At 59.1% G+C, this 26052-nt stretch overlaps 6 protein-coding genes across 6 annotated transcripts; all 6 read right to left on the bottom strand.

The window, feature by feature from the left end:
* Window positions 1-2973: 2973 nt before the first annotated feature.
* On the bottom strand, window positions 2974-3720 carry LINJ_35_2360 (conserved hypothetical protein; the record flags this gene model as incomplete). Its single annotated transcript, XM_001469005.1, has 1 exon — window positions 2974-3720. The coding sequence occupies one exon, from the start codon at window positions 3718-3720 to the stop codon at window positions 2974-2976; it is 747 nt and encodes a 248-aa protein (XP_001469042.1).
* Window positions 3721-4836: 1116 nt separating this feature from the next.
* LINJ_35_2350 (conserved hypothetical protein) lies at window positions 4837-6057 on the bottom strand (the record flags this gene model as incomplete). The annotated part of the gene is made up of 1 exon (XM_001469004.1): window positions 4837-6057. The coding sequence occupies one exon, from the start codon at window positions 6055-6057 to the stop codon at window positions 4837-4839; it is 1221 nt and encodes a 406-aa protein (XP_001469041.1).
* A 1131-nt stretch (window positions 6058-7188) lies between these two features.
* LINJ_35_2340 (conserved hypothetical protein) lies at window positions 7189-11715 on the bottom strand (the record flags this gene model as incomplete). The annotated part of the gene is made up of 1 exon (XM_001469003.1): window positions 7189-11715. The coding sequence occupies one exon, from the start codon at window positions 11713-11715 to the stop codon at window positions 7189-7191; it is 4527 nt and encodes a 1508-aa protein (XP_001469040.1).
* Window positions 11716-12641: 926 nt separating this feature from the next.
* On the bottom strand, window positions 12642-14039 carry LINJ_35_2330 (conserved hypothetical protein; the record flags this gene model as incomplete). Its single annotated transcript, XM_001469002.1, has 1 exon — window positions 12642-14039. The coding sequence occupies one exon, from the start codon at window positions 14037-14039 to the stop codon at window positions 12642-12644; it is 1398 nt and encodes a 465-aa protein (XP_001469039.1).
* Window positions 14040-15950: 1911 nt separating this feature from the next.
* Window positions 15951-20480, bottom strand: LINJ_35_2320 (ATP-dependent RNA helicase-like protein; the record flags this gene model as incomplete). The annotated part of the gene is made up of 1 exon (XM_001469001.1): window positions 15951-20480. One exon carries the CDS (start codon window positions 20478-20480, stop codon window positions 15951-15953), a length of 4530 nt encoding a protein of 1509 aa, XP_001469038.1.
* Window positions 20481-23115: 2635 nt separating this feature from the next.
* On the bottom strand, window positions 23116-24696 carry LINJ_35_2310 (conserved hypothetical protein; the record flags this gene model as incomplete). The annotated part of the gene is made up of 1 exon (XM_001469000.1): window positions 23116-24696. One exon carries the CDS (start codon window positions 24694-24696, stop codon window positions 23116-23118), a length of 1581 nt encoding a protein of 526 aa, XP_001469037.1.
* Between the last annotated feature and the right edge of the window lie 1356 nt (window positions 24697-26052).

The following is a 26052-nucleotide window of genomic DNA, read 5'->3' as shown; positions in this document are numbered from 1 at the left end:
TCGACTGAGGGAAAGAAAACGCGGTCCGAAAGAGTCGCCCTTAAAAGGAAAAGGATAAGGGAATCGGAAAAGAACGCAACGACAGAAGAGGCGAGATACCTCCTAGGGGTGCCCGTTCTCCTTCACAGCCCCGAGTTGACCGATGCGAGATGACGTACACCTGAGAGACGCGATCGGGAGAACAAGATGGTGAGGGCGCGGCGATGAAAGAAATGAAAACCACAAAAGAAATGAGCCCCAAGCGTGCCGCAAATATCTTACAGAAAAAGGCAAAAGACGAAGAAAAAGAAAAAAAAGGAGCCACGCAAACGGCGTTACACCCCGATCTGGAGCAGGAAAACCGAAAGCACAATACACAACACACACAACACAGCTTTTCGACGAACCGGGCAGTAAGCTCGGCTTGCTTGTTTCGTCTTCTTTCCTCTTCTCTGCACCTCTAGCTTTACTCTCTCTCTCTCTCGCTCGCTCGCTCTCTTTCTTGCGGCTGCACTCGCAGCCCAGCAAAGCAGCAAGGCGTGTGTTCTCCGCTTTTTTCTCGTGCCACGGCAGCGAGATAGGGTGACGGGCAAGTGACGCACACACACACACACGCACACGCAGGCCGCTGTAGCACAGCTCAAAACAGGTCGAAAGCCTCTCTCCACGGCTTGCACTTAGACTTGCTCACAACAACAAAGAATATAGATGTACGAGATGCGCCGCCTCGCCACAACAACCTTCACCACGGTGTACTCGTGTTTGTTTACGTCTGCGCGACACTTGGTTCTCGGTTTGTAGGTGTGCAGGTGAAGCGATCGATCTCCTTTCTTTTCTGGGGGAGATCTTGCCGCTTCATCCAACCTGGCGAGACGTCAAGCACACAAGCACAAAGAACAACGACGATTCAGGCTGAAGGGAGAGAACTAGAGCGAGGAATGAACGAGAGGGGGATTCTTTTAGGTTGCACAGAAGGAAAGCGGAAATGGGAAGGTGAAACACGCATGCACGGGAGACAAAAACAATACGCACGCGCGTAAAAAAAGAAAACACGGAAACACAAAAAAGACCAGAAGTGAAAAAAGGGCGCAATTACGATAAAACGGGAAAAAAAGATGTGTGAGCTCAGGTGCCCACGCACGAGCTCTCAGATACTAGAGAGACAAGCAAACACCCACAACAGCAAAGCAGCCTCCCCTCAAAAGCAAAAAGAAACCAGCAGCGCACGAAAGACGCATCCGCGATACGTCGAGCCTCCTTTCCGCTTTTGGGGGCTCTCTCGCTGAGCGCAGGAGAAGAGGAAAGCCAAAGGAAAGGTGCCAAAGAAATGTATACATATATATTATAATAGTTCCAGAATCGAAAACAAAAAGCAGGCGAAGAAGAAAGTCGCCGCAACCGCTTCCGTCGCCTGAGGAGGTGGTTGCGCGTTGATGAATATATGTGCGCGTGTGAAAGAATGAGGACTCCTCGACTGGAAAAAGGGAGCGCAGCAGTAATGAGTGACGCAACGGCGCGAAAAGCGAAAAGGGGGAAAACAGAGAAAAAGTGGAAAGACAGAGAACCAAAAGAATGAGGATGCGCTCTTTACCTAACTCGTAAGCGACCCGCAAGAGAAGAGGGAAAGAAGAAGTAAGAGTAAAGCAAAACAGCAAAAAAAAAGGAATAGATGCGTCGAACAGATGTCACGGAAAACAAAAGAATGGGAGGAGGAGGGCGTGGGCGAAGAGGAGCGAATAAAGCGACGCAGCATCAAAGAAGAAAAAAAAACAGAGAGAGAGCGTGCAGCAGCTGTTGGACGCGAAATCGGCAAATACTGTTTTTTTTTTGGAGGGGGAAAGAGGGGGAAGGGGGTTTTGTTTGAGCGGTCCTTTCGTACCTACTGTATGTATGGGCGTGTTTGTGTGGGTGTTTGCGTCTCTGACGTTTTGGACGCGCGCCTGCCCCTTTCTCTCGTTTTCTCGCCGACGCGAGCGACCCCCCCCCCTCGTAGGTGCTTCGAGAGCAGCAGAGAGTTGTCTGGTGACTTCTGTCTGTGTGTGTGTGTGTGTTTTGTTCGTTTCTTCGAAGGAAGCACGGAGGGGCAGTTGAGAGGGCACGAGAGGAAGGGAGTGGTATGGTGTAGTGGTCGCTGATGGACTAACTGGAAAGCGTGCGCGTCGCACAGCTAAAAGAATGCGACAGCTGAGGCAAGGAAGGGGCGGGGGTGCCAAAAAAAAAATGTGCCTGCGCTTTACTAGTACAGTGCCACCGACTCCTAAAAGATATACATAGGATGTGCGTGTGTGCGTGTGTGCTATTCAGATGGCTGCGCAAGTAGGGCGGTGGCGAGGGAGAGAGGCCAGAAGTCAAACAACGAAAGCACAAGAGCAAAAGGCGAAGGAGAGCGGTAACAGAGCACATTGCAACGTGATGGAGGAGCATTACGCCTGCGATGGTAGATTGGGTGAAGGGCAACGCTGAAACAAGCGCGCGCAAGTTCGCGAGTGAGAAAGAGGCAGCGTTGGGGGGGAGAAGGAGAGAGAGCACTCAGTGCCCGCAACGACAGGTGGTGCAGTCTCCGAAGAAACGTGCGTTGACGCTCAACCACGGAACTCACTCAGTTAGCAGCGTCGTCTTCGCTTTTCCCTCTGACTGCATGCACGCAAGGGGGGCGATCATAGCCTATGCGCTTCTTCAACCAAGAATGTGCCTCAGCTCGTGCGGAGGAACAGCGACGAGAAGCGGTGCGACGGTGAATCAGGCGCCGAGATGTGGCGGCCATGAGGAGACGCAGAAGGGGTGAAAAAGCTTGTTACAGAAAAGATCAGTAGCAAAGACACGTGAGACACACGGTGGAGTAGACCGAGTTTCAATCACGCAGAGCACTAAGAAGACCGCGCACAAATGCATACTTGGACATCGGCACGACACGAAAAAGTGGCAACTAGAGGGGCGGCGCCACGTGCGTGCGCCTTTGCCTAGAAAAAGTAGGCCACGACCCACCCTGCCCTCCTACAAGGAGCGCCCCTGCTCACCAGCGTTTACCGCCGTCGTCGATCGTGTGTTGGCATCCGCCGTTTCGTCTTCACCCGACATCGCCTGATCCCAGCTTGGGTCCACACAAATGCGGTAGGCGGCGCTCAGCTTGCCTGCCAAGAACGCGTTCCCCTCTTTGGCGGCAAGGCCGAACATGCGCTCGAAGTTTAGCTGCGCCGCCCTACGTGCCTCCCCAGGCGCCAGCGGGAGCAACGCTGATGTCGACGTCGACCTGGCCTCCGCCTGCTGCACACTCGTGTACACATCAGGGAATCTGCGATCAAGGCCAAGCACTTGCATCGCCTCCATCGCGGACATCGCACGAGGGTTCCTAATCCCTGTGGAATCCTGCGCTGATCCCACCGCGCCACGCGCCTGCTCTTCCTGACGAAGTTTTTGACTTTCCCGCTGGTATGCAACCATAAACACTTGCAGCAGCGCAGCACTACCGGCGATCAAGAACCGCGCCAGCTGCGGAGGAATCCGGGCGACGCGCGTGGGGCGAAACAGCGCTGGCGACGACCCTCCTGTGCCAACGCAGCCGCGAAGCGGCGGCGAGTCTGCTCCAAGTGCCCCCCTCCTTGTCGCCACCGCAGCGTTTGCAGCAGCGGCGGTGGCAGCGGAGCGCAGTCGAGATGTCAACGTCGTATACGCACCGCTCGAATACGACGCGGGAGGAACCGATGTCATGACAGTTGGTGTCGCGACTGTCCGCCTACCCATCCGAAGACGCCTCATAGATGAAGCCGAAGAGGCGTTTCAAGGTCACCAAAAGAAGGAAAAAAGAGAGGGCCTTTTCGCTTGTCTTTCCTTCGGATACGATGGCCAGCCGGCAACGAGCGGCAGATGTGGTGTTCTCTGAAAATGCGAATAGAAAAGAACGGAAAAAAAGATAAGCATCAAAGGCGAACAGGAAAGAGCGACAACAATGACAGAGACGTGCCGCAGAAGGGAGCCGAAGGCGTCTGCGGCCCGTGTCTTGCCGCTCATGCGCAAGTCGCGCAAAAGCAGATCCTCTGAGTGTCACTGTAAAATATGTTCGCGTGCACTCCCGCCCCGGGCAGCGGTGCACCAGCGAAAGTGTGCGCGTGGTGGGGTGTGTGAGCAGCGACGACAGAAAAAGAGCGAGAGGGACAAGATGGATGCTTCACACGTACGGGGAGCAAACGAAAGCAGCTGCGGTGCAAAACACCTACATGCGCGGCGGCGAGAGGGCCACGAGGACGTTTACGAAGGACACAAGCAAAGGATGTCGGGAAAGTAGACTGTAGCTTGGACTTTGGGCTGCTGCGGATGGAGTGCAGTGCCGTGTGTCGCTCTACGAGACAGCAGCGCGCTGTGTTTGCACACACGCACAACTCAGGGAAGGGGAGGGGAGGGGGGAGCAGGAGATAACCATCAGAAGAGGACTGCAACGATAGCTTCTCTGCCTCTATCGTTACACCACGCATGTGCAGGAGCCTTTTCCACACTGGTACACCACAACGTCATCGTCGTTGCTGGTCTCCTTGCTTGCATTCTACGAATTTCGGTATTGTTACGATTTTGTTGTTGTTTTTTGTTTTGAAAACCGCCGAAGAATGGGACTTCGCTCTGTAAACGCGCCAACACGCACGCACAGCGCTTGCAAACAGAGAGAGAGGGCAGCGTGACCCTCACGGATGCGCGTCTGTTTCGCGTTTTATGTCGCAAAAACGCGCGTGCAAAGTGTGGATAGAAATATAGACGCGTCATACTCGCCACACGCAAGCAGGTGGCCTTTGATCCATCACGCAGGCAACCCGTCGCAGCTGATGCCCCTCAGCCTAGCCCTTCCTTCTCCTACGCTCCTAGACGACACTAAGCAAGCTCCGCCGCAAGCGAGTTCCGGCGCTGCCGCTGCACCTCTTGCCACTCGGCAAACTCCTCGTCCGTCATGCGCATCAGAGGCGCGAGGGCCGATTTCTTCATGCGTAGCGGGTCGTAGTTGGCGCTGGCCAAGGATCGGTGCGCCTCCGCATAGTAGCTGCGAACGGCATCGATCGGCTGCTCCGTGCGATTAAACAGTGACGTGGAGACTTTGGTGTTTGCTAGAGCAGCGTCGCGGATGCGGATATAGCGGCGCTCGGCGCGAATCACGCGATGCACCAGAAGACGGTACCACTCATGAAGGAATGGCAGGCTGCGGCGCTGACTCAGTGGCACCACGCGTAGGAAGTGAATCAGCTGCACCTCCCAGTACCCCAACTCATCCATGGCATCGATGAACTCGCCATGGACGTCGTAGCCGGGTCGCGGGCCGTAAACGCGATCTTCCCACTCCTTCAGTCCCCGGCCGCCCGTCTTCTCCTTGTCCACATCCACGTCGCGGCGAGTCCACACCGGGTTCTCGGGCGTCACGGCTCTCTCAGGCCACGGATCCGGCGCCATAAGCGCGTAGGCGTTCATGAAGTTTTTCGTGTACACCGGCGCAGGAGTGACGGGCCGAGACGCACCACAAGAGGCTGAGTCCGTCGCAACGTCCTCGGCAGCATCGCGGCCACAATCACCAAAAAGCGGCAGCAGGCGGTGCAAGTGAAAGTCAGGAGGGAACGGAATGAACTTCGCGGCGTTTTCCTTTGCACTTGGCGGTTTTCGACCGTACTCCTCCTCGTACATCCGCTCTTGCGTGCGCTTATACACAAAGTCAGCGGTTGGCTTCTCGCCCATGTCGCGCAGAAGGAGCGCGTCGTGCAGGACGTCGCCGAGGATGGCGTCCGCAGTGCGCTTGCGGCGGTTGCGGCGGCGGTTGCGGCCACTTGCCACCGCGTCCACCTCCTTCGCCAAGTCGGTCTCCGGTGCCGAAGTGGCAGTGGAATCAACAGTGGAGTGAAACGCTGGCGATGTGGTGATCTCTGCCGTCTGCGCGTCACGGCCGCTGGCAGTATCGCAAGCCGAGGATTTCCTCTTTGTCGTCAGCGTGTGCTCGACAGCCTTGAGGGGGTCCTTGTGACCGAACGCGTCCTCTTCAGAGTAGCCGGGAGTCTCGACGATCTGCTCTGTGAACCCTTCGTCGGCATTCATGGACGACATAAACGGCATCGACGCGAGGTAGTGCGAGTGCCCCGCTTTTACCGGGTTTCGCCTATTCTCGCCACCCGCGCTAAACTCGCCCTCACCGGTGAACAGAGCAGAAGCAGACGCGGAAGGGTGCTGTGGTGGCAGTGGAGTGCTGCTGCACAGACGTGTCGTAAGAGAAAGCGGCAATGGCGGGGTGTTTCGACCGACTCGCAGTTGCCTCTGGTCAGCATTGCGGCGGCCGTGGCACACGAATGCGCCAAAATGTCGAGCTACACGATGCATGTGATGCCGCAGAAACGATAATGGAGGTGGCACGGTCCTCTTTGCCCGTCCCCTTTCTCTCTTGGAAGCTTCACGAGGAGCCTGGGCGGAAAAAGGTGTTGTGCAACGGCGGTGAAAGGGAGGAATGGCTAGCCCCCTACACGGAGCGACAAAACTTAAATGTGAGGGAATACGAGGAGGAAAGGAAAGAGGGAGAAGATGACGACGAGCATGGCAGAGATGAAGCTCTCTCTTCACGTGCGAGTGTGTAACATTTATCGGCGGAGACACAGGCGGGCACACCGAGGCGCGACCTGACTGTGTGTGTGTGTGTGTGTATGTCGGAGGGTGCGGCGCAGACGATATAGTGGCACGGCTGGCAGAAGATGGAATGGGAAGGGGGAAGGGGCGACGCGTTTGGCTCTCCTTTCGACATTTCGCGGGAAAGGTGCACGTGGCGTGCATGATTGACGGGCCCGAAGAAGTACAAGAGCAAAGGAAAAGCACAGCGGATCCGAGGTCAGCCGCTACTGTGGGTGTTTGACATTCAGCGGCATGTCTAGTAGCTGTTTCTTGTCGTCTGCCGGCCTTCTTTTGGGATGCGCATGTGTCGGTGAGACGTGTACACTCGGCGCAGTCGACACTCTGTCCGTGGTTTATGAGCCGTCTGTGCGTAGGTGTGGGTGTGCCTCTCTCCATGATTTTCTGAACGTAGAAAGCAGAGTATCAAGTAGGAGTACAGATGTGTAGCAGATCAACAGCAGTAAAGCAGTGACAGAGAGCACAAAAAAAGCATATGGTGCTTCCGCGTGGGCGCGCATAAGCCTCTTTGGGGCACACCTCAGAGGGAAGAGAAGGAAACAAAAAAAAAAAACATTTCTGTCGCACAGCTCACCGGGCCTGTACGCTGAGCGTCCACCGCTGCACGTAGACCTCCAGTGCCTCGCCGATAAACCCGTCGAGCAAAAGCTTCCCGCAACGTAGGGCGCGAAACGCCGCCAGTGCAGGCGGTGGCGGTAGTGCGAGTTGGTCTGCTTCTTGGTATGGGCCCACAGGGCGGCATTCCTTTGCGGAGGCGTATGCTGGGGCGGATGCTGCAGCACTGGACATCACCGGATCATCAGCGGGACACGCGAGCCCGTAGCTCAAAAGAAAGAGTGCATGGTGAAGCCAATGGTTAGGCTGCTGAGGACGGGTGGGCGGTGCTGCAGTGCCCGCCGTGGTGGGTGGTGCTCTCCCAGGCGCCTCCGTTGCGCAACTGAGCAAAGTGCAGCCGCCAAGTCGGGCCTGGCCTTGCCAGTGGCCGGCGGCGCTGGAGCACCCCAGAATGTGTTGCATGTACAGGGCCATCGCCTGTGCCCCGTCCAGCGCACGAACCGCCTGACTCAACGATCCACAGGACTGCCCGACAGGGTTCGGCGAGGGAAGCTGGCGCGACAGCGACGCAGAGGGAAGCAAGGGGAAGCCGGCAGAGGCACGCACCTGTTCACAGGACGAAGGCGACAGCGTGCTCGACTTCGCCGTCGTAGGTTCCGCCCCATTCTCCTTGACAGCGAAACTGTGCTGCCTCACTGAAGCTGTTGGCACCGCCGCTTCCGCTGGCGAGCAGGCCGCGCCGTCCCGCCTTGCCGGTGGTGATGCTGAGCGCCTGGCGGACTCCTCCTCATCCGAATCGCTCGTTGCATACTTCTCACGGCCTGACAACGCGCCCAGCCGGTCGCGCAGTTGTAGGCGGGCGGTTGCAGCGACGTTTTCCCAAAACGCGCGCACAAGGCGCCGTGCCGTCGCTTTGGCGCACGAAGCGGCGCACGACGACGCCGGACTGGCCGCCTCATCCACACGCATGGCAGCATTTATCTCCGGTGCGAGACAGCGCCATAGGTCCTGCGCAACGGCGTCCTTTGGCTGAGTGTCACTGCTCTTTATCCTCGCTGCCTCATCCATGCTGGCGACACATCGCGCACCGCCGTTGCTCTCTGCCGTGGCTGCGGCGACGACGCCGCTGTAGGACTGAATAAGAGCCAGGATGCGCCGTACCACAGGCTTGTTCTGCTGAACGACGCGCACCACAGTCTCCGCCAATAGTGTCTTGACCGCATCGCCATCCCCTGAAGACACACTCTTGTCGCTGAGGCAGCCGCCATCCTCGGGTAAAGACACGGTTGCCGCTCCGCCCTGAGTACAGTCTTTATGCCGCAGCATGGGGGGCTGGAATGAAGAGGGCACTGCCACGGCCGAGCGCCGCGCCGGGCAGGCATCACGTGGTATGTGCTCATCATCTCTTCCAGGATCTTGCGCTTCCCCCTCGCTGCTCCCTTCTCCCGATGTTGACGCGACGGTCACGACGCCTTGCTCTTGAAGATATGCAGCGAAACGCGTGTACAGAAATGCAGCCAACGGGTTTGTGGCGCTGAGCTGCCGGTGCGATTCACGGCACACATTGACAGTCTCGTCGGCCGTCTCCGTGCGTGCCAGTCGCGCCACTTCAACACAAGCGAGGGCGCAACAGGACGCAGTCGAAGACACCGAGCTGGGCGACTGCAGCGTAGGATTTTGAGAAGCGGCGGTGGAGAGCGTTTCCCGATAGCTCGTGGTGGTTGCCGTCGCCGTGTACGCTTGTGGGGAACACCAGCGCAGCTCTGCCACATCGGCGACTTCGCAGTACATCTCTGCGGCGGGCAGCGAGGACGGGGGCGGCATCTGCGGAGAATGCGAAGCCGAAGAAATATCCAGTGCACCCCGAAGCAACTTCTCTGGCTGAAATGGCGATCGGCGCGCGAGCAGTGCAGTAAGCGACGCTGCTTTCTTGTCCATCGCGATCCTGCAGGAAGGGTGCGCGCCAGCGCCGCCCGAAGAGTCATCGGCGCTCTCTCTCTCATTCACATGTCCAGACACACCGAGCGGAAGAATGAGCAACGCTGGGGACTCGAGCACACCACGAAGCCACGTCACGGTTAACGCCACGGCACCAGCAACACTGCCTGCCGGGGACGCTGCAGGATGCGAGGTAGAAAGCACCGTGGTAGCGGCAATGTCCATGGCAAGATCACGTGCGGCGGCGCTGAGAACAAGAGAGCCCCCAGCAGCGTCACCGGATGCAGTGATGGCGCCCGAGTCGACGGTGGGGACGCAGGGAGCCGCTGCAGCAAAATCGGGCAGCTCAGCTAACACTGGCCCGGTGACAAATTCCGGGGCGACGGAGAGCGCTGCCTGAAACTCAAACAGCCGTCGCACCTGCACCGACGACTCACATCGAGCAGCCGAAGAAGACAGTATGCGCTCCTGACAGCTGTGAGCACGGCCCAGGTCACTCACCCGGTCAAGGTCTGCGCCGGCGGCATCGTCATCTCTCTCGATCTCCGCAGTCAGGCAATCTCCTCGAGGATCATGCGTCGGCTGCAGGTGCTTCGCTTGAATGTATGCCGCGTTCACCGCTGTCGCCACCCGTGACAAGAGTGTCAGAAGAGCGCGCGGAGACAGCTCCCAAATAGAGCGCTGGCCCACGCTGCCCAGGCCAATGCCCTCACTGAGTCGCAGGCACACACGCACACGCGGCCACGCCAATGGAGGCGTCCACCCCAGTCGCACCCACAGGCCCCACAGCTCCTCTATAGGCCACACCCGCTCACTTCCGCGAGCGCCTGAGTCGTCCGCGCTGCGCCCCTCAAGGGCGCTTTCCTTGAAGAGGGCCTCGGTGGGGCTGCGCGGCACCGCGGCTGCCCCGGAGCTGCTCGTGACGTCAGCTCCAGAAAGTGACCCGCACGACGCGACCCACTTTCCTGCCTCCTCCTCTATCGAGCGCTGCACAAGCGCGTCCTCGGCCAGCACGCACCGCCGCAGCACACTGTAGAAGGCGTGGTAAGCCGTAGCACTCCTTGTCCACTTGCCCACATGTAGACTGACAAAGCCACTTGTTATGTCAAAGTCAGCGGCGCAGCACCACTCAGAGAAGTAGCAGCTGCGAAGCAGGAAGTCACCCTCCAGTATCCGAAGTCGCAGAGCAGATAGCTCCGGTGCCGCAGGGTCGGCGCCTCCGCGGTTGCAGCAGCAAGAGCGCAGAAACACGGCGTTCGGCAACCGAGGTGTCGTGTGTGCGGCCAGCCACCGACTTCCCTCTGCCTCATCTTGTCGCCCCGCCGCGCTGTCACGGAGCCTCTTGCGCGACCGAAGCGCGGCCGCCTGACACATCGTAGATGACGACGGGTCAGTTGAAAGCGCACCGTCATCTACAGCGAGGCGAAGCATGTGAGCTGGGGGGTGACGCGCTAGGCGGAAGACTTTCGCGCCGTCACCCACGACAGCGGCACAATCAGCGGAGTTGCGGTGATGCTCGTCCTTCACAAGCAGCGGAAAGGCGGAGAGACCCAGAGTTGCAGTGTGCAAAAGATGTTCGCTGTCGCGCTCCGCGGTCAGCAGGGGTATCACCCATACCTCCGTGAGCGTCAGGGGAAACGCTGCGGCACCGGCGTCCGTCCTGAACGGGCAAGTGCGTGTTGCAGTCGCAAAGCGCTGTTGCAGCAGGCGCCATAGGCTCTGCGACGCCTCAGCTTCCCTCTCGCCTTCCACGGCTTTGGCGTTGCTCAGGTGTGCATCGAGGGATGATGTCTGTTCCTTCGGGGCACGGCTGTGCCCAACGCGCGCCGCGCTCGGCCTCCTCGAAGCACGCTCTGACTTCTCTGCTGTCTTCGTCGCGGCTGCTTCTGAGGGCTGCGGCGGTGCACTCTGTGTACGCCCTGATGCAGGATGTGTCCGTGAGCTCGCCAGGTAGACGCCGCCAACGTCGATGCACAGCAGATGATGCCCTGCAGGGGGATAGACATCTGCAGCGACGCCGCCACGTGCAGGGCAGACCCGAGAGCGACCGAGATCAAACTCAGCAAAATCTGCACCTGAGGTAGTGTGTGGAACATGCGCCCACAGTAGGCACGAGTGCTCAGTGTCCTCGGCACTAGAAAACGTGTCAACATGTTGATCGCAAGAAAGGGACTCGTCCAGAGTTTCTGTTGCCGCCGCACTGGCGCGCGCCCTGAAAGTCGTGTCATCGGCCTGCCTATCGCGAGTTGCAGGGCCGCTGGTGCATGAAAAACCTGCATGCAGGTGGGGTAAGCGCACCAGACTCAGCAGGCACTGCCATTGCCGCATCTCGCGCGCCGCCGCCTGATACCGCGCGGGAGAGAGGTAGCCCGAGGAGTCTGGCGCGGCGAGCAAGCTACATGAGCCTGAAACGGAAGCGAACACCCACGCGTCATCACTGAGTACGCCTCGAGTGGCGCCCGCTGCTACACTTGTCTGTTCAGCAGCTCTTCCGTCTTCTCTGTGAGGCTCGTCGGCGTAGTTCATCGATGTTGCCGGCCTCGCCACAGCAGCGACAGCGCGACGCAGTGCTGCAACGTCAGCGGCAACTGCGAAGACCAGCATGCGCACCGGACGGCCGCCCTGATCTGTGCTCATTTGGTAGCGCAGACACACGCAATCGTAGTACATATATATATATATATATGTTTTCGCTTCTGCTCTCGCTTTCCACGCACGCGCAAGCCAGAGGTGAAGGGCGAAGATGCCGCCTATCTCGTCGCCTCGCGTTTGTGGGGTGTAGCGCAGCAGCGACGCGTACACGCGGCTCTCGGTCCGTGAAGGGTTAGTGCGGCAGTCGTGTAACAGAGGATACGGGCAAAGTGAGAGCGGGGTAGTGAAAGAGAGAGAAGAGTGGTACAGAAGAGAGATGGTTGTGCAATGCAGTTGGGAGACGGAGTGTGCCATGAAGCATGAGAGTCCCTCTTGGTCGCAGCGCCGCCCAGGAATGATGGCAGCGAGACGCACTTAAAAAGTCTCGAAAGCAATGCACTCCAGCGCGCCCTCGAGCCGTCGTGATCTTGCGTATCCTTTGTGGCCACTCTCCCCCCCCCGTTGACGGTTGTTGGCGTGCTTTACCCGAGATGTGAACACTCGCAGAGAAAGAGGGGGCAGCGAAGGCCAAAGCTCGCCGAAGTCAACGCGCACGCCTCCCTTCGCCGAGAAACTAGAGCCGCCGCCTTCTCGGTCTGCTCTTCCACATTGGCCTCCTCCCTCCTTCCACCTGGGCGGCGGGCGTAGGATGGGGAGAAAGGGGGGGGAAGGCGCACACACACACGTGTTAGGGGGCGTTTTGGCAAGTCGGCGCGCAGCTTGGGAAGCAGCCCAAACAGGTCCGCATGCGAATGTGTGAGTGCGTGTATGTGCTGGGGGAAGAAGCGGGAGAGGCCTCAACTCACCTGTGTGAGGCGCACTGCCAGCTTCGTCATATCCCGTGACCCTCCACCCCCCCCGCCACGCCAGAGAGAGCACCCGTACACTCGGACCGCCTGTCAAAAAAATGGTTGGAGGCGCATCATGCGCCATCTCCACCGCATGCTCGCCGCTGGCAGAAGCGGCTTGCGGATCCACGCTGTCACGGCACCGTTGCCCATCTGCATGTCGCTGTCCAGTTTGTGGATCATCCAGCGCGAGAGGTGCGGTAGCGTCACCTTGCCAAACCCTTCACGCATGTACGCCGGAATGTGATCGGTGCCGCGTTCACGGTACTTGAAGTAGCCCCACGTATCCCACGCGTGCCCCTCGCAGTAGCTGTCCGGCACCCCAAAGTACACGTACTCGCGCACCGAGCCTTGTTGTCGGATCTGCGCCGTCGGATCGTTGTTCATGATCATGTCGGAGAAGAGCACGATGCTCGGTTCGTACTTCTCCAGTGCTGCCTGATTCTTCATCTTGACGATCGGGTTCGGCTTGAATTCGGCCTGCTTGTTCTGCGGAATCACCATCAGGTAGGGGTTCATGTTGGGGTTCTCGTGAGTGTGAATGATGGGGACCGGCAGCTTCTTGGTTGCGTTCAGCAGTGCGCCGAACTTGCCCGTGCGCGCGCCAAGGAACAGGATTGGTGCGCTTTTGGCCTTCGCCTCGGTAATCAAGGCGTGTCGTTCGGCCAGGTAGTCAGCCACGCTGTCAACGAGCTCTCGCGTGTACACCATCGACTGTGCCGTGATCATGCACAGATACGCGAGGGTGTTGAAGGGCTGGTAGTAGTTCCAGAATAGGCAGTACCACTCCTCAAAGGTCAGCGACGTCTCCTTCTCCACGTTGCAGCGATCCAGCGGGAGACGCGAGATGTCCTCAAGCGACGAGAACATGCCCTGCCGCCACCACAGCGGCTTGGGCATCCCGAGCGACTTCAAAAGCGTGTCGTACTTTGGCGCGTAGTTCGGGTAGAAGCAGCGCTCGATTTCGGCGTAGTCGATATTCTTGGCCTTCAGAAAGTTGTTCCCGAGGAACTCGGCGTACAGCATCGCGATCGCCTGCAAGTGGCCGTCCTTGTCGCGCTTATCGGCCACTTGAAGACGCTCGCGCAGGTTGTCGAAGCGGCTGGCCTCGAACTTCGGGTTAAGACCGCCGGTGAGCTGGGTGAACTTCGCCTCGGCAGTTTTGCTGTGGAACCGGTTCACCGGAGGCACCTCAAACGTGTAGCCGTTGAGCGTGCCAACTTTGCTGTAGATGTTGCTCGCCTCCTCAGAGGTATACTGGATGCCAAGCATGGTCGGTGTACCGAACGTGTTCTTGGCCTCTCGGGCCGAGCTATCCCGCACTCGCTGCTGCTGCCGCTGTTGCCGGTGTCGGCTGCTGCTGCTACCCGCGGCATCGCCACTTCTGCTCCCTTCCGGTTTCTCCGCGGCCTCGTCAGCATGACGGCTTTTGTCGCGTGTACCGAACATGCTGCCGCTGTCCGCTTGTTTGTTTGTTTTCGCGCGCGTTTGCGGCGCACGTGGGCGTGCCGATCGATGTCCCCGAATTCCCCCTGTGCTTCCCTTCTTGCCAGGGTCGTTGGCTATGTGTGCGCTCTCGAAGCTCTTCGCCGTCGCGTGCGGCGCCTGTTCGTGCGTGCGTATGCGTGGAGCGGGGGGGGGGGTATTCACCAAAGTGCGGACGTCTCCAAACCCGAACACGGGTAGAGCGCAGAGAGACGGAGACACGGACGATGCGTGAGCTTCGCGCAATGATCCGCAGGCAGCGATGCACACAGAGAGTGCTGGGATTAGCGGATGAGACTGCGTGTGGTGGATACAAGCAGGAGAATCATAGAAAGAAAGAGAGGTGCAAAAAGACACAATAAAGAAAGCAACATCACGGAAGACACGCACGCGCATCAATCGCACCCGCAACTCCTCCCCGATCTCACGGTATGGTCGTGGTAGGCGCTCTTTAGAGAGCACGAAGCTAGTGAGGAACTGTACCCCTGGAAGCTGACCTCGCCTCTTCGCTGCCTTTCGGCATTACCTCTGAGAGGCCAAGAGCGTAGAGCACGGCGCGGCCTGCAGACTTTACCTGTCGGCGAAGCAGTAAGATCTGCTGCTGTAGCTGGCGTGTCTCTCGCTTTCTCGATGTCTGTCTGTGTGGTTGTCTGTCTGTGGGTGTATGCTGCGATTGCGTTATGTTAGGATACTCTTCGAGAACCCGCGGTGTAATTAAATGATGGCGACGGGGAAAAGACGGTAGGGAAGGAAGCAAAGGGAGGGGAAGGAAACGAGGACAAGCAGAGGCGACCCGCAGTTGCCCATATTTCATATCTTGCCTACGCTGTCTTCTACCCCTGTCTCGCTGCCCTCTTCCTCTCCCCTCCATCCTTTCCAGCCCCCACCTCAAAACCCACTCATCATCACCACCACAGCAACGACGACATGAATTAAACATGAATGTATTGGTAATGCTCAGAAGCGGGCACACATAGCGACAACGACAACGGCAAAGACACATATATATGTATATACGTGTATAAAAGATATGCATATACATATCTTTTATACACAGGAAGACGTCAGGGTGAGCTGGAAGGGAGGAGGTCGAGCCGTGCAGCGCCCAAGACTATTTACGAACTGCCATGTCTGATTGTCTTCTCCTTCGTGTCTCCTCCCTCCCTCGCTCCTTCGCGCACAACGACTCGTTTCGCTTTGACGCCCCCACCGGCAAGCTTCGCTCCATGCGGGAGGGGAGGGAGGGAGGGGGAGGGGAAGAAGAGACGAAAAGGGAAGAACGAAACGAGAGCACGAGTGCGTGCGTGTGGGGGCGTGTGGGTGAGCGACGTAGCAAACAAAAAAAGGAGGGAGAAAAGAGGGGAAGAACAAATACGCCAACAACTCCCTCGCGCACACATACATGCACACACCGGAGGCAACAACAGCAAGGCTTCATCATCATGTCGGGTACCACACGCCAAAAATACACGAAGGCGGAAAGGGAAACGGAAAAGAACAAAAAAAAAACAAAGGAAAGGAGCACACAACAGAAGACAGCCTTAGCTCAATACTTAACCGCTACCCACGCAGACAAAGACACATGTACGCGTGCAGACGGGAGAGAGGAAGGGGGAGAGGAGGGAGGAAGAGAACAAAGAGCGAATGCCCAGGGCCGCGCTACTCAAGACCAACAGGAAAGGCCAAAAGAAAGGGGGCGGCAGCGCACAGGGTAGGGGATCGAGTATAGAAAGAGGTCCGCATACGCCAGACCTTGAAAGTAAGCCGCTCAGCAGTCACCGCTCTCTTTGCGTGTCGCTTGCGCCTCTTTCGCGCCACGAAGGGCTTTCCCCTTTCAAGGCCGACGATTCGGCCCACTCTCGCTCTCGCGCACATCTAAATGTCATAGCTGAACGTTGGCACATGTGCAGCAGAGTCGCTGCTGCGGTCGCTATCATCGTCGTCATCGCTTTCCGACTTACTTTCCACTGCCGGAGAAGGCGCTTCCGCCAGCGCGACGGCTGCCTCGTCGCTATGCTCCACCGCACCCGTCGCTACGCCGACTGTCGCCAAGGGGGTCGCTGCGGCTGCCGCCGTTGCTGCCGGCTGCAGCACGGAGAGGCCATTGTTGCTGTGGATGAGCACCGACTGCAGCACCGGCGGCGGCAGCTCCGCGCCGTGAGCGAGCTTGCAGTACGGCGTACCGGGCGGGAACTCCGCGATGCCGCGTCGCTGAGCCGTGTAAGAAGGTGAGCCCTTCAGTCGGCTCACGAGCAGCTTCAGGCCGTGCTGCAGCACTGTAGGAATGAGGTAGGGCGTCTTTATGGCACTCTCCGGTAATCCAAAGTCACTGTTGGCGCTCTTCAGCACGGCACTGAGCTTCTCGCTCTCATTCGCCTTCACGCGTTCCTCCACCTGCAGCTGCATGCACCGCAGCTGGGCGCACTGAATGCGGCGCAGCTGCAGAATCTGCTGTGCGGTGAGGGTGTCGCACTGAAAGGTGCGGCGCACACCAGAGTGGCTGACGGCCATCAGGAACGACGGGGTGGCGCCGCTGTCCTGAACCGAGTAGTGGAGCTTGTAAGAGAAGACGAGCAGCACCAGCGCGAACAGGTCTGGTTCCACCTGCGAGGCGAACACGGCGAGCACTTTGCGCTGAATCGTCTGTAGAGAAAGTGGCACGCTAATCTTGGTGCGGTCCCACGGGCACACGGTCGGCACCGACTCGTCCTTGAGACACTTGAGCGGGAAGAACATACCGTGTCCCACAAAGCCCTTCCTCTGCGCGACAGGGCCGTCCAGCTGCACCTGAATCGCCAGCTCTGTGTGCGACGCCACGAGCATGAGCACAAGGAGCTCAGCGTTCTGGTTAAACTGGGCATTGAGTACGTCGATGTCTGTGACGTCCGGGAACGGCAGCACCGAGCTCACCTGCTCCTTCATCTGCGAGAACAAATTCAGTGTATCGACGACGCGAGTGCGACTCAGGCTGCGCTCCTGGCACCACTCCTCCTGCGCCTCCTCGGACAGCCCGTCGCGCTGCATGCTCATGTACTCGAGGATAACCTCCATGGAGCAGATCAAATCACTCTGCAGCGAGCCGTGGTAGCGCTGCATAACGTTCGACACGTGACGCACCATCGCCGCGCGCTCCATGCGGTCGCTGACGGTGTACGGCACGTGAAACGGCGACTTGGAAGACTCGATGGCGGCCGCCAGCATGCTCAGCGTCGGGGTGCCGTACAGTAGGCCGAAGAAAACGTTTGTGGCAGCCGCGACCGACACCGGCGAGCGGGCCGCGATGACGCCCCGCAGGGTCATGAAGTAGCACTGCTGGAAAGCCTCTGTGTCGGCCTCTGGATTCGCGGCCTCGACAGAGTCCTCTTCGTCTCCGTAGCCCTTGTCGCCGACCTCGTCACTGCTGCTGGGGCCCTCTGCCGCCTCCTTTGTAGCCGGGGAGTGTTTTGCCGCATCGGCAGAAGCAGTAGAAAAGGCCGCCGGGGCCGCTGCAAGCGCCTCCTCGATGAGGGCATTCCAGGGCGAGTCCATGACGTGCGTCGTGCGCTGGCGGTCAAGCGACACCCGCTCCGCGTCCGCCATGGGGTCGTCCTTGCGAATAATATGGCCGCCATCCTGTAGCAGGTGAAGGCTGTAGGCGAGAGCGCCGCGCTCTGGCTTCTCGTTGCACAGCTGGAAGAAGGCGAACGGCTTTTGCGTGATGAGCAGGGAGTGAAGGACGAGCTCAGTGAGGACAGCGTTCTTGATGCGATTATCTGATTCGCGCAGCGCCTTGTGGTGGTCGCGGCTGAGAAGGCTGAAGTAGAAGCCCTGCTGCACACGACCAACACGGCCGCGGCGCTGCTGCGCGTTCGACGTCGTCTCCCACAGCAGCCGAAGAGGCGGAAAAGCGTAGCTTGTCTTCTCCTTCTCCGAGACCTGCGGCCGCTTGCCTGTCCCGGAGTCGATCACAAACACCACGTCCGGCAGCGTCAAGCTCACCTCGGCGATGTCTGTGGCGACGTAGACCTTCTTGCGGGTTACTGCAGGCCGCGCGAGGGCCTCCTGGATCAGAGACAGCTCGACGTCGCGGTACCACGCGATCGGCTCCAGTGACTCCTCCAGGTTCTCGCGAATCCATGTCGTCATCAGCTCCACTTGCGTACGGCCAGGCATGAACACGAGCACGCTGTCCTGCGTCGCCGTGTTCTTAGCCAGGTACTCAAGCAGCTGTTTGCACACTAGAATGAGCTGATGCATCTGCTCCGATGTTACCATGTTGTTGCTATCCTGCGGCAAAATCGGTGCAGTGCGGATGCCGGTGAGGCGCTGCAGGTCCTCGATGAAGTACTCCTGCACGGGGTACATGATAGGGGAGCGGGCGTAGGTGCCGACCGTAAGGCCGTCGAAGAAGCTCTGCCACTCCTCCACCTGCGCCGTCGCGCTGCACAGGACAAGCTTAAAGGCACCCGGGTGTTTATGAAGCCACAGCTTCAGCATCAGCAGAATGACCTCCACATCCGGTGTGCGCTCGTGAAACTCGTCGACAATGATGTAGGAAAACGGCAGCTTCTCTTTGAACTCGTGCCACAGAAAGTAGATAAAGAGGGAGTAGGTTGTAACGTACATTATCTTCGTCTCACCAAGGTCGCCGATATGCTCTCCGCGCACCGAGTAGCCTACCTCTTCACCGAGCTCCGCGTCAAGCACCTCCGCGACGCGCTGGGCAAGGTTGATCGCAGCGGTACGGCGCGGCTGCGCGTTCACGACGAGTGCATCCGGGTGCGCCTTGTGCAGGGCCATTGGGATACGGGTGCTCTTGCCCGTACCGGTATCCGTGACGACAAACGTGACGTCGTGAGTCTCAATCAGGGACAGGCACAGTTCCTCATCTAGCGTGCCAATCGTGCCCATCTTCGTCGCCTGCTGCGCCCGCAAGTCGTCCCCGATGTTCTCGTTGTCGTTCTGCTGCGCGTACTCATCCTGGAAGCGCTTCGCAACGGCCGGATCGATGTCGGCGACATGAGCGAGGGGAGTCGCTTTGGTCTGCTGTGGCGGCGCCGATGGCAGATGACGCTGCTGGTGGTGCGGTGGCGGTGGTTGGCGGTAGTTCATCCTCTGTGCTCGGTTGCCCCTGCCGTAGCGGTCTTGCTCACGCTGCACTGCCACACGCGGCGGCAATGCGGCGTAGTAGTTCAGCCGCGCCTGCGGCTGCTGCATGAGCTGCTGCAGCTTCTTTATAGGCGAGCCGGCGGAGCTCGAAGCCGCAGCGGGCGTGGGTGTCGCGGCAGCGGCCTCTGTCGCAGTTGACGGTGGTGGTGGATACGGCGCTATGCGAGCGTGAATGCTCATCTGCTGCAGTGCTAAGCAAATATCCGTGGGTAGGGATGCAGCGGCAGGAGCAGAATCAGAAGCGCCGGCTGGCGCAGCAGCGGAAATCGGCGTGACAGTCGGGGTTGTCGTAGCGGGTGTATCGACAACGGGTGCCGCGGCGACAGCGGGCAGTGGCGAGGTTGGTGTGGGCCGAAACGGAGATGCTGTGTTGGCTGACATCGGAGCCGGAGGGGGCACTGATGATCGCGCCGAGGCGGTCTGCTGTGAAAGAGGCTGCGGCAGCGGATACGGAAGGCGCTGAGAGTTCGATCTCCGCTGCTGCGACGGCAGCGGAGGCGACAAGAGCGACCCGGCAGCTTTTGGGGATGGGGCACTGAAGGGAGCGGCAGCCGACGGGGACGCTGCACCTGATGACTGGCTGAGAGGAGTCGGCATCCCAGCAAGCTGAGACCGCGGTACCGGAGGAGGTATACCGGCGTGCGGTTGTGACTGCGGAAGAGGAGCAGCAGCGACAGCTGTTGCTGGCTCTGCGGCCTCGTTAAAAGTCCCGCGACTCGGCACGGGTGCCACCGGCGGATGTTGATAGAGGGGCGTCTGAGGAGTAGGCAGCCTGCCTTGCGACTTCGCTACGCCTGCTAGGAACGGCGCTGGCGGCCGATTCTGCGTCCGCATGAAGGCGGAGCCCGGTTGGGTCGGGTCTGCGCGGCGCGCTTGTGCCGAATGCGGAAGTGGGACGCTAGAAGGCGCGGCACTCGTCCACTGTGGTGGGGCCGACAGTTTAGAGGGTGCAGACCGCGCTGAGGAGGCCGCTGCAGCTTGAGAGGGGATGCTGGTGTGTGTGCTCGGAGGAAACACTAACGGTCCACTTGGCCTTGGCATGGGGGCGTGACCCAGTGACGACGGCGGCGGCGGGGGTGGTGCGCCGGTCGGCGCACCCGCCAGAAAAGGCTGTTTGTTGTCAGTGGGGCCCAGTGTTGCCCCTCGCGGACCTGGTGCAGCCATCGGTGCTGGTGACGCTTGGTCAGACTGCGCTACGCCCGTCAACTTGGAAGGTAGTCCGGATTCTATGGTTGGAGCAGCATCCGGATACCCCATCGCAGGCGGCAGTACTGCCGCGGAAGCGCCTGCGACTCTCACGGGCGGCCTGCCGCCTCCGACTAGTGAGAGAGCGCTAGGCCCGGAGGCCACCGCCGGGTGCGGCGACGCTGTGTTGACAGTAGCAGCTGGGGTACCGAGACCTGCAAGCAAGACAGACAGCGGCACATCAGATGCTGCGCCGCTGCTGCTCAGCCTAATAGACCCACCATCGCCGGAAGGGACCGGCGGCGATATTTGGCCCCTTCCGTTCGGGGACTGTGCAAGGCGGAGGGCGGCCAGATTGTAAGTGATGGGGTTGCGCGCCGGCGCGCCACCACCGCTGCCCAGTCTCTCAGCACGGTTCGGATTGTGGCCGCTCATGATGCTGGAGCAGCACCGTGGCAGCAATAGAACTGGAGAAAACGATACGAAAGAGAAAGACAGAGGTCGGTGCGCAATCACCTCAACACGCCGAGGCACAAGGAAGGTGCCAGCTTGCAGGCAAACAGCACACGTACACGCACTGCACAAGAGTGGCAAACAGACTTCTTGATCCGCTGATCTTTTTGTTTTTTTTTCGGGAAGGAGAGCGGGCCAGCTTCTTTCCACTCATGCAATCAATACCGCAGGCACCTACATGCACGTACAAGTAGATGTGGGGAAGTGCAGGGGCACATGTTTCATGGTGCGAGAAGAGGTGGAGATGTAGGCAACAGAAAACGTCGACAGGGAACAGTCAAAACTGGGGCGAGCTGATGCGCGCCGAGCGATTTGCATCATTCTTCCTTACAGAAAGGGGGAAAGCGGTGGGGCGGTGGCGGGGCAGCGCATGCGCATACATTTTCGCCGTGGCATGCATTCCGCCAACACCCCGAGCGAAGGTTGAACAACATGCAGATGCTGGCGTCTCGCGCATGCCCAGCAGTGGAGAAATGTGCCCTGTGCCGTCATGGGATGGTCGTCCCTTCGTTTTCTTCTTTGCGGAGGTAGGGTTTGTCACCATGCCGCCTTTTTCACTGATAGGAAAATGGGTGAGTCATGGAGTAGACACGCTAAAGCCGAAAAAAAAAAATGTATCATTGGAATGGTAAGTCACGAGGAGTTCGTGTGTCGGCAGCCGTGATCCGGGGAGCTGGGGCGTGCTCCGTCGTTTGGCTTTCCTTTAGTTTTTTTCTGTGTGTCAGTATACCGTAAACACGCGCGAAATAAATAAATAAGAGACGCATGCACAAGCACAGCCGTTTGCCTACAAAGGTAGGCATACGGCTGAACCCCAGCCCTCTGGGACAAACCGTCCTGCCGCGGAATCGAGGTCATGCACCTAACGGGCTCCTCCTTGTCCGTCCTCGTCCCTTCTTTCGCATACGTGCTGTGCGATCGGCGTCACGCGGACGCTCGCGTGGGCCGCGTCTAGCGTCGCGCTGAAGCGAGGAAGCGATGACGTCTCTGTCGTGCGGGTAGCAGGGGGCGGTCGCCTAGGTGCATGCCGCACGAGCTCGAGGAAATGGGTCAGCCTGAGACCAGGGCGCTTCCGAGGCCCTGCACACTCTGCCTGTGTGCCATGCTTCTCTCGCAGTCACTTCAAGTCGCGGCGTGCCGTATTATGGTGCGGTGTCTCGCCACGTGCGAGCCTGGAGGGCTCGATGGTGTAACTCGGTGGTGCTCTCGTCATGCTTCCGGCGTCTGCGCCTCATCAGCCCACCCCGTTGGGATGTAGAGGGACTGCCACATGTTCTGCACACACGCACATTGGGGCTGATGCATGTGGATCCCTTTGCTCCTCTCCCGTCCATCACCATGGCCCCTCTCACCTCTGCATGCCTTGTTCGGGTGTGCTGCACCGTTCCAGCTGTGCTTCACAGCGCCAGCGCGCAGGTCTCGCATTTGCGGCATCCTGTGGCCTGTCTCAAGAGGGCGTTCTTGCCTGGCGGAGGAGGAGGGGGCGTGCCTGGATGGCTTGCCCGCACGTTGCCGCGACAACCAGGACACTGCCGTGAGCCTTTGGCAGCAGGAGGCATTCCACCCTCTCCTGTATCCGCACACCTTTGACAGGAGTGGGTACGTCAAGCAGAAGGGGGCACGCAGATCAAGCGTCTGCGCACACAGAACTCACAGCTGGTTGGATTTGTCCAATCGCCGACACGATTCGTAGTGGGCAAGAGCGAGCGTGGTAATGGTTGCAAGTCTCTCCAGCATAGTGCCAGTGCAGATATTTCCCGCCGACGCTAAGAGTCCGACGCACCCAAGGGCAGGCTGCAGGCTCTTGGCTTCCCAATAGGGCAGGAGCTAGACCCTAGTGCCACGGCGAGGTGGCCCGCTTTATCAGGGAGCAAAGACGTGAAGAGAAAAATATCAGTGAATAATAAGGACACCCGTCAAGCACGTGTGCGCTGGCGCACATCCCCGGCAGTATAGAACCTCTCCGCCCCCTCCCCCACTTTACTCGACCTCCCCACAACATGGAGGTGCAAGAAAGGCGAGAGAAAAAATGGAAGCGAAAGCGTTCACGTTCTCGAGCAAAAACGCGCATAGGGACACGAGCACGGCGCGTTCGCCCTTACCCTTTACCGGCGCCGCCGTGGCCGCGCACTTTGCGAATGCTTCGCAGCTTTGCGTTTATGTATGCGCTCCCGTTTCGAGACATCACACTGCATCAGAACGGCGGCGCCACCTCCTGCTCAAATGTGCTCGTCACTCGCCAGATGTTTGCCTTCGCCTCCTCGTCGGTCGCGCCTCGGACCACCATCCAGCAAAGCATGTAGAATTGCTTCGGCGGCGGTGCCACGGCCTCACCCGGCCTCGCCGAGACGGAGAAGGCAACGAGCGAAGCGTCCTCTACCGGAACACGTGCCTTACTCAGCACCCCAGCCTGGTTCGGATAAATGTTCACAGACGCCGCCCAGCACTGTGGTGGAAAGAAGCCGCGAGACGGGCCGCCGAGCAGCGACCACACCGCTGTGCGTGCAGCGGAGATCGGGATACCCTCGTTTGCGTCCGCCTCGGAATGGCGCGGTGGAGTCGCCGTCTGCCACAGCATCTGCACCCCACCTTCTTCTTGCTGGCCGGCTAGAAGCTCTGGGAAAAGGCCTGCCAGTTGCTCCTGGATAGGCATCTGCAACGCACAGCGCACCAGCGCCTCACCCAGGTTCAACCCACGATACACAGTTTGAACCATAACGTTCGTTTCCGCGCTTCCAGGCCGACAGTTCACCTCAATCACGTAGGCTCGCTGGCGTGCTGGGTCGTATTTGGCTTCAAAATGAATAACGCCGTGCAAGTGCGCTCCGTGCGCGGAGACGTATAAGTCGAGCAATTCACGCAGGGCACACTGGCCGCGGTGCCCCAGCTGTGATGGGCAAATCCCGCCAACCTCAGCAAAGTACGGCAGAGACGGTTCGAAGTTGTCCGAGATGGAGCAGAAGCGCACGACGCCGTGCTCGACAACGCAGTCCATGTCGACCTCCTGTCCCTCAATGAACTCCTCCGCGAGTATGTGCACAGCGGCCGCGCCTTCTTCGCGCACAGGTCCAGCCGCTGCACTCTTGGTGAGGGCGGCAAAGTGCCGTGTGTCTGGATGGCTCGCGAGCATCGTCCACATGTACCACACATGCGCCACCGCGTCGTCCAGGGTGGAGCACAAGCGGGTTAGCAGGCTTCCAGCCCCTGGACTGGGCTTTAGCACCACTGGGAACGCGAGCGCCGCGGCCTCTATTGTCTTGGAAATAGTCTTGATCAGCGCCGGCCGAGCCTTCTCGAACGCCATCGAGAGCGCATCCGCGTCGCGCGCACGTTTGCTCATCTCTCCTGGTGTCGGAAGCGCCGCCGCTACAGGGAGCGGCACCGACTTTGGCGACGGGATGCCGTGCTCGCTGCAGAACAGCCGAAACAAATCCTTCATGTTGTTCTGTAGAACCGCAGCAGGTGGGAGAGGGATCGGGGTGAGATTCAACCGCGCGGCAATTAACGCCGCTTGGTAGACGGCATACTCGTCGAAGGACACAACCGCGTCAGGGACGAGCCCACGCGATGCCAGGAAGGCCGACAAGGCAAGGTGCACCTCATCCACGTCGCTCGTCTCGTGCTGCAGCCAGTGCGAAAAGACACCGTCAAACGCAGGCAATGGGGTGAAGGGGTGCACCAGCACCAGCGCTACGTTGAGCGAGCGGAGGCGACGGTATAGCGGCAAACGGGCCACGCTGCTTGTACGGAGAAACACAATTACCTTGCCATCCATTTTCTCCAAAGAGGTCGCTGTCGTTTTGTATGCGCGTGGGTCTCCGTGGAATGGAAAGGGGAGCCCAGCGAGGGAGGAGAGGTGGAGGCTGCGGGGGTTCGATAATGCACAATGGTAATAAAGAAAGGGAAGTTTCTTTTATCTTTCTTAGCTTGTTCGGCCTTCGTCGCCACGCATTCCATCTCTGACGTTAGTGTTTTCGCTTTATTTTTTTTTTGCTTGAACGCTGTTTTCCTTGTCGATGAGCAGGGGGCGTTGGGGTGTGTTGGCGGTGATGGCCAAAAGACGATTTTTGAACCAAGAGCAATTACGTCGAGCAAACTGCTCTTAGCGAAGATACAAGTGAGAGCCGCGGGTGGCAGCGGCGTTGCCCTTCTCTCTTCGCTTCCGCCTCTTTGGATGGTAAAGAACAAGGAAATTAAATGCGGCAACAGTTTGTGGGCGGTGGCCTCTTGTCAACAAAGGCGATAAGCGACGGTGCTGCGGACGAATGCACGAATCAGACCGAGCGAGGCGGCCGAATGACGCTCGCTGGGGCTTCGAGGGCTGCAGGCGGACTCAAGACGCCGTGCCACGGAAGCGATAAATCAAGAGCTCTGCTTATCCCGTCCGGGAGTGTATGAAAAAGAAGGAGTGAAGCGTGAACGGCAGAAAGCGGCCGGCGCCGAAAAGAAAAAAAAAAGATGAGCCTAGCGGGCAATGCATCGCAGTGATACCAAACCTGGGGAGAGTCGGGAGGAGGAGAGTGAAAGATGGGCTTTGGCATAGACAAGACGATCGTTGGGTTCTGCAATGCGCACGCGTAGACTACGCGGAGAGGAGCAGCGGGGAGGCGAGCAGAGAGCGTGCAAGGCCTTCATGGTACAGAAAGATGCCACTGTGTGTTGTTTGTTTGCCTCCCCACCGCCTCCCTGGCTTCGACAGCAGCGGGGCAACACGGCAGAGCACAGGAGGCTGTGAAAGCGCCTTTTTTTGCTGTTGCTGAATTTCTGAATTTTGGCTGAGATGCACCTTTATCTTCTGCAACTGCGTAACCGGTTGTACGGCAGCAGGTAAAGGCGAAGAAGGAATTATCCATCTGTAATTCCATGCGTTGCCTTCGTGCGACGAGAGGAGCGGGCTACGCACACAGTCTCGCAAGAAAATGGTGTGCGGCGGCATCGAGGCAGCTCCATCAACGTTTTTTTTTTGTCTAAGTCTCCGACTCGCTGACGGCATATATAAGAGTCTGAGGTATCCGAACGCAAACGAGAGAAAATGCAAGAGACAGTGCACGGGGCGGCAAAGCGGGGAGGAAGGGAGGGGAGGGAGGGCGGCGTCCCACGGCAGGACGCGGAAACGAAGAGATGCTCGCCA

This window comes from Leishmania infantum, chromosome 35, assembly GCF_000002875.2.
Source record: "Leishmania infantum JPCM5 genome chromosome 35".
In the NCBI taxonomy this organism is placed as follows: domain Eukaryota; phylum Euglenozoa; class Kinetoplastea; order Trypanosomatida; family Trypanosomatidae; genus Leishmania; species Leishmania infantum.
Note: the sequence above shows the minus strand (reverse complement) of the source record. Positions and strands in the feature narration are given on the sequence as shown.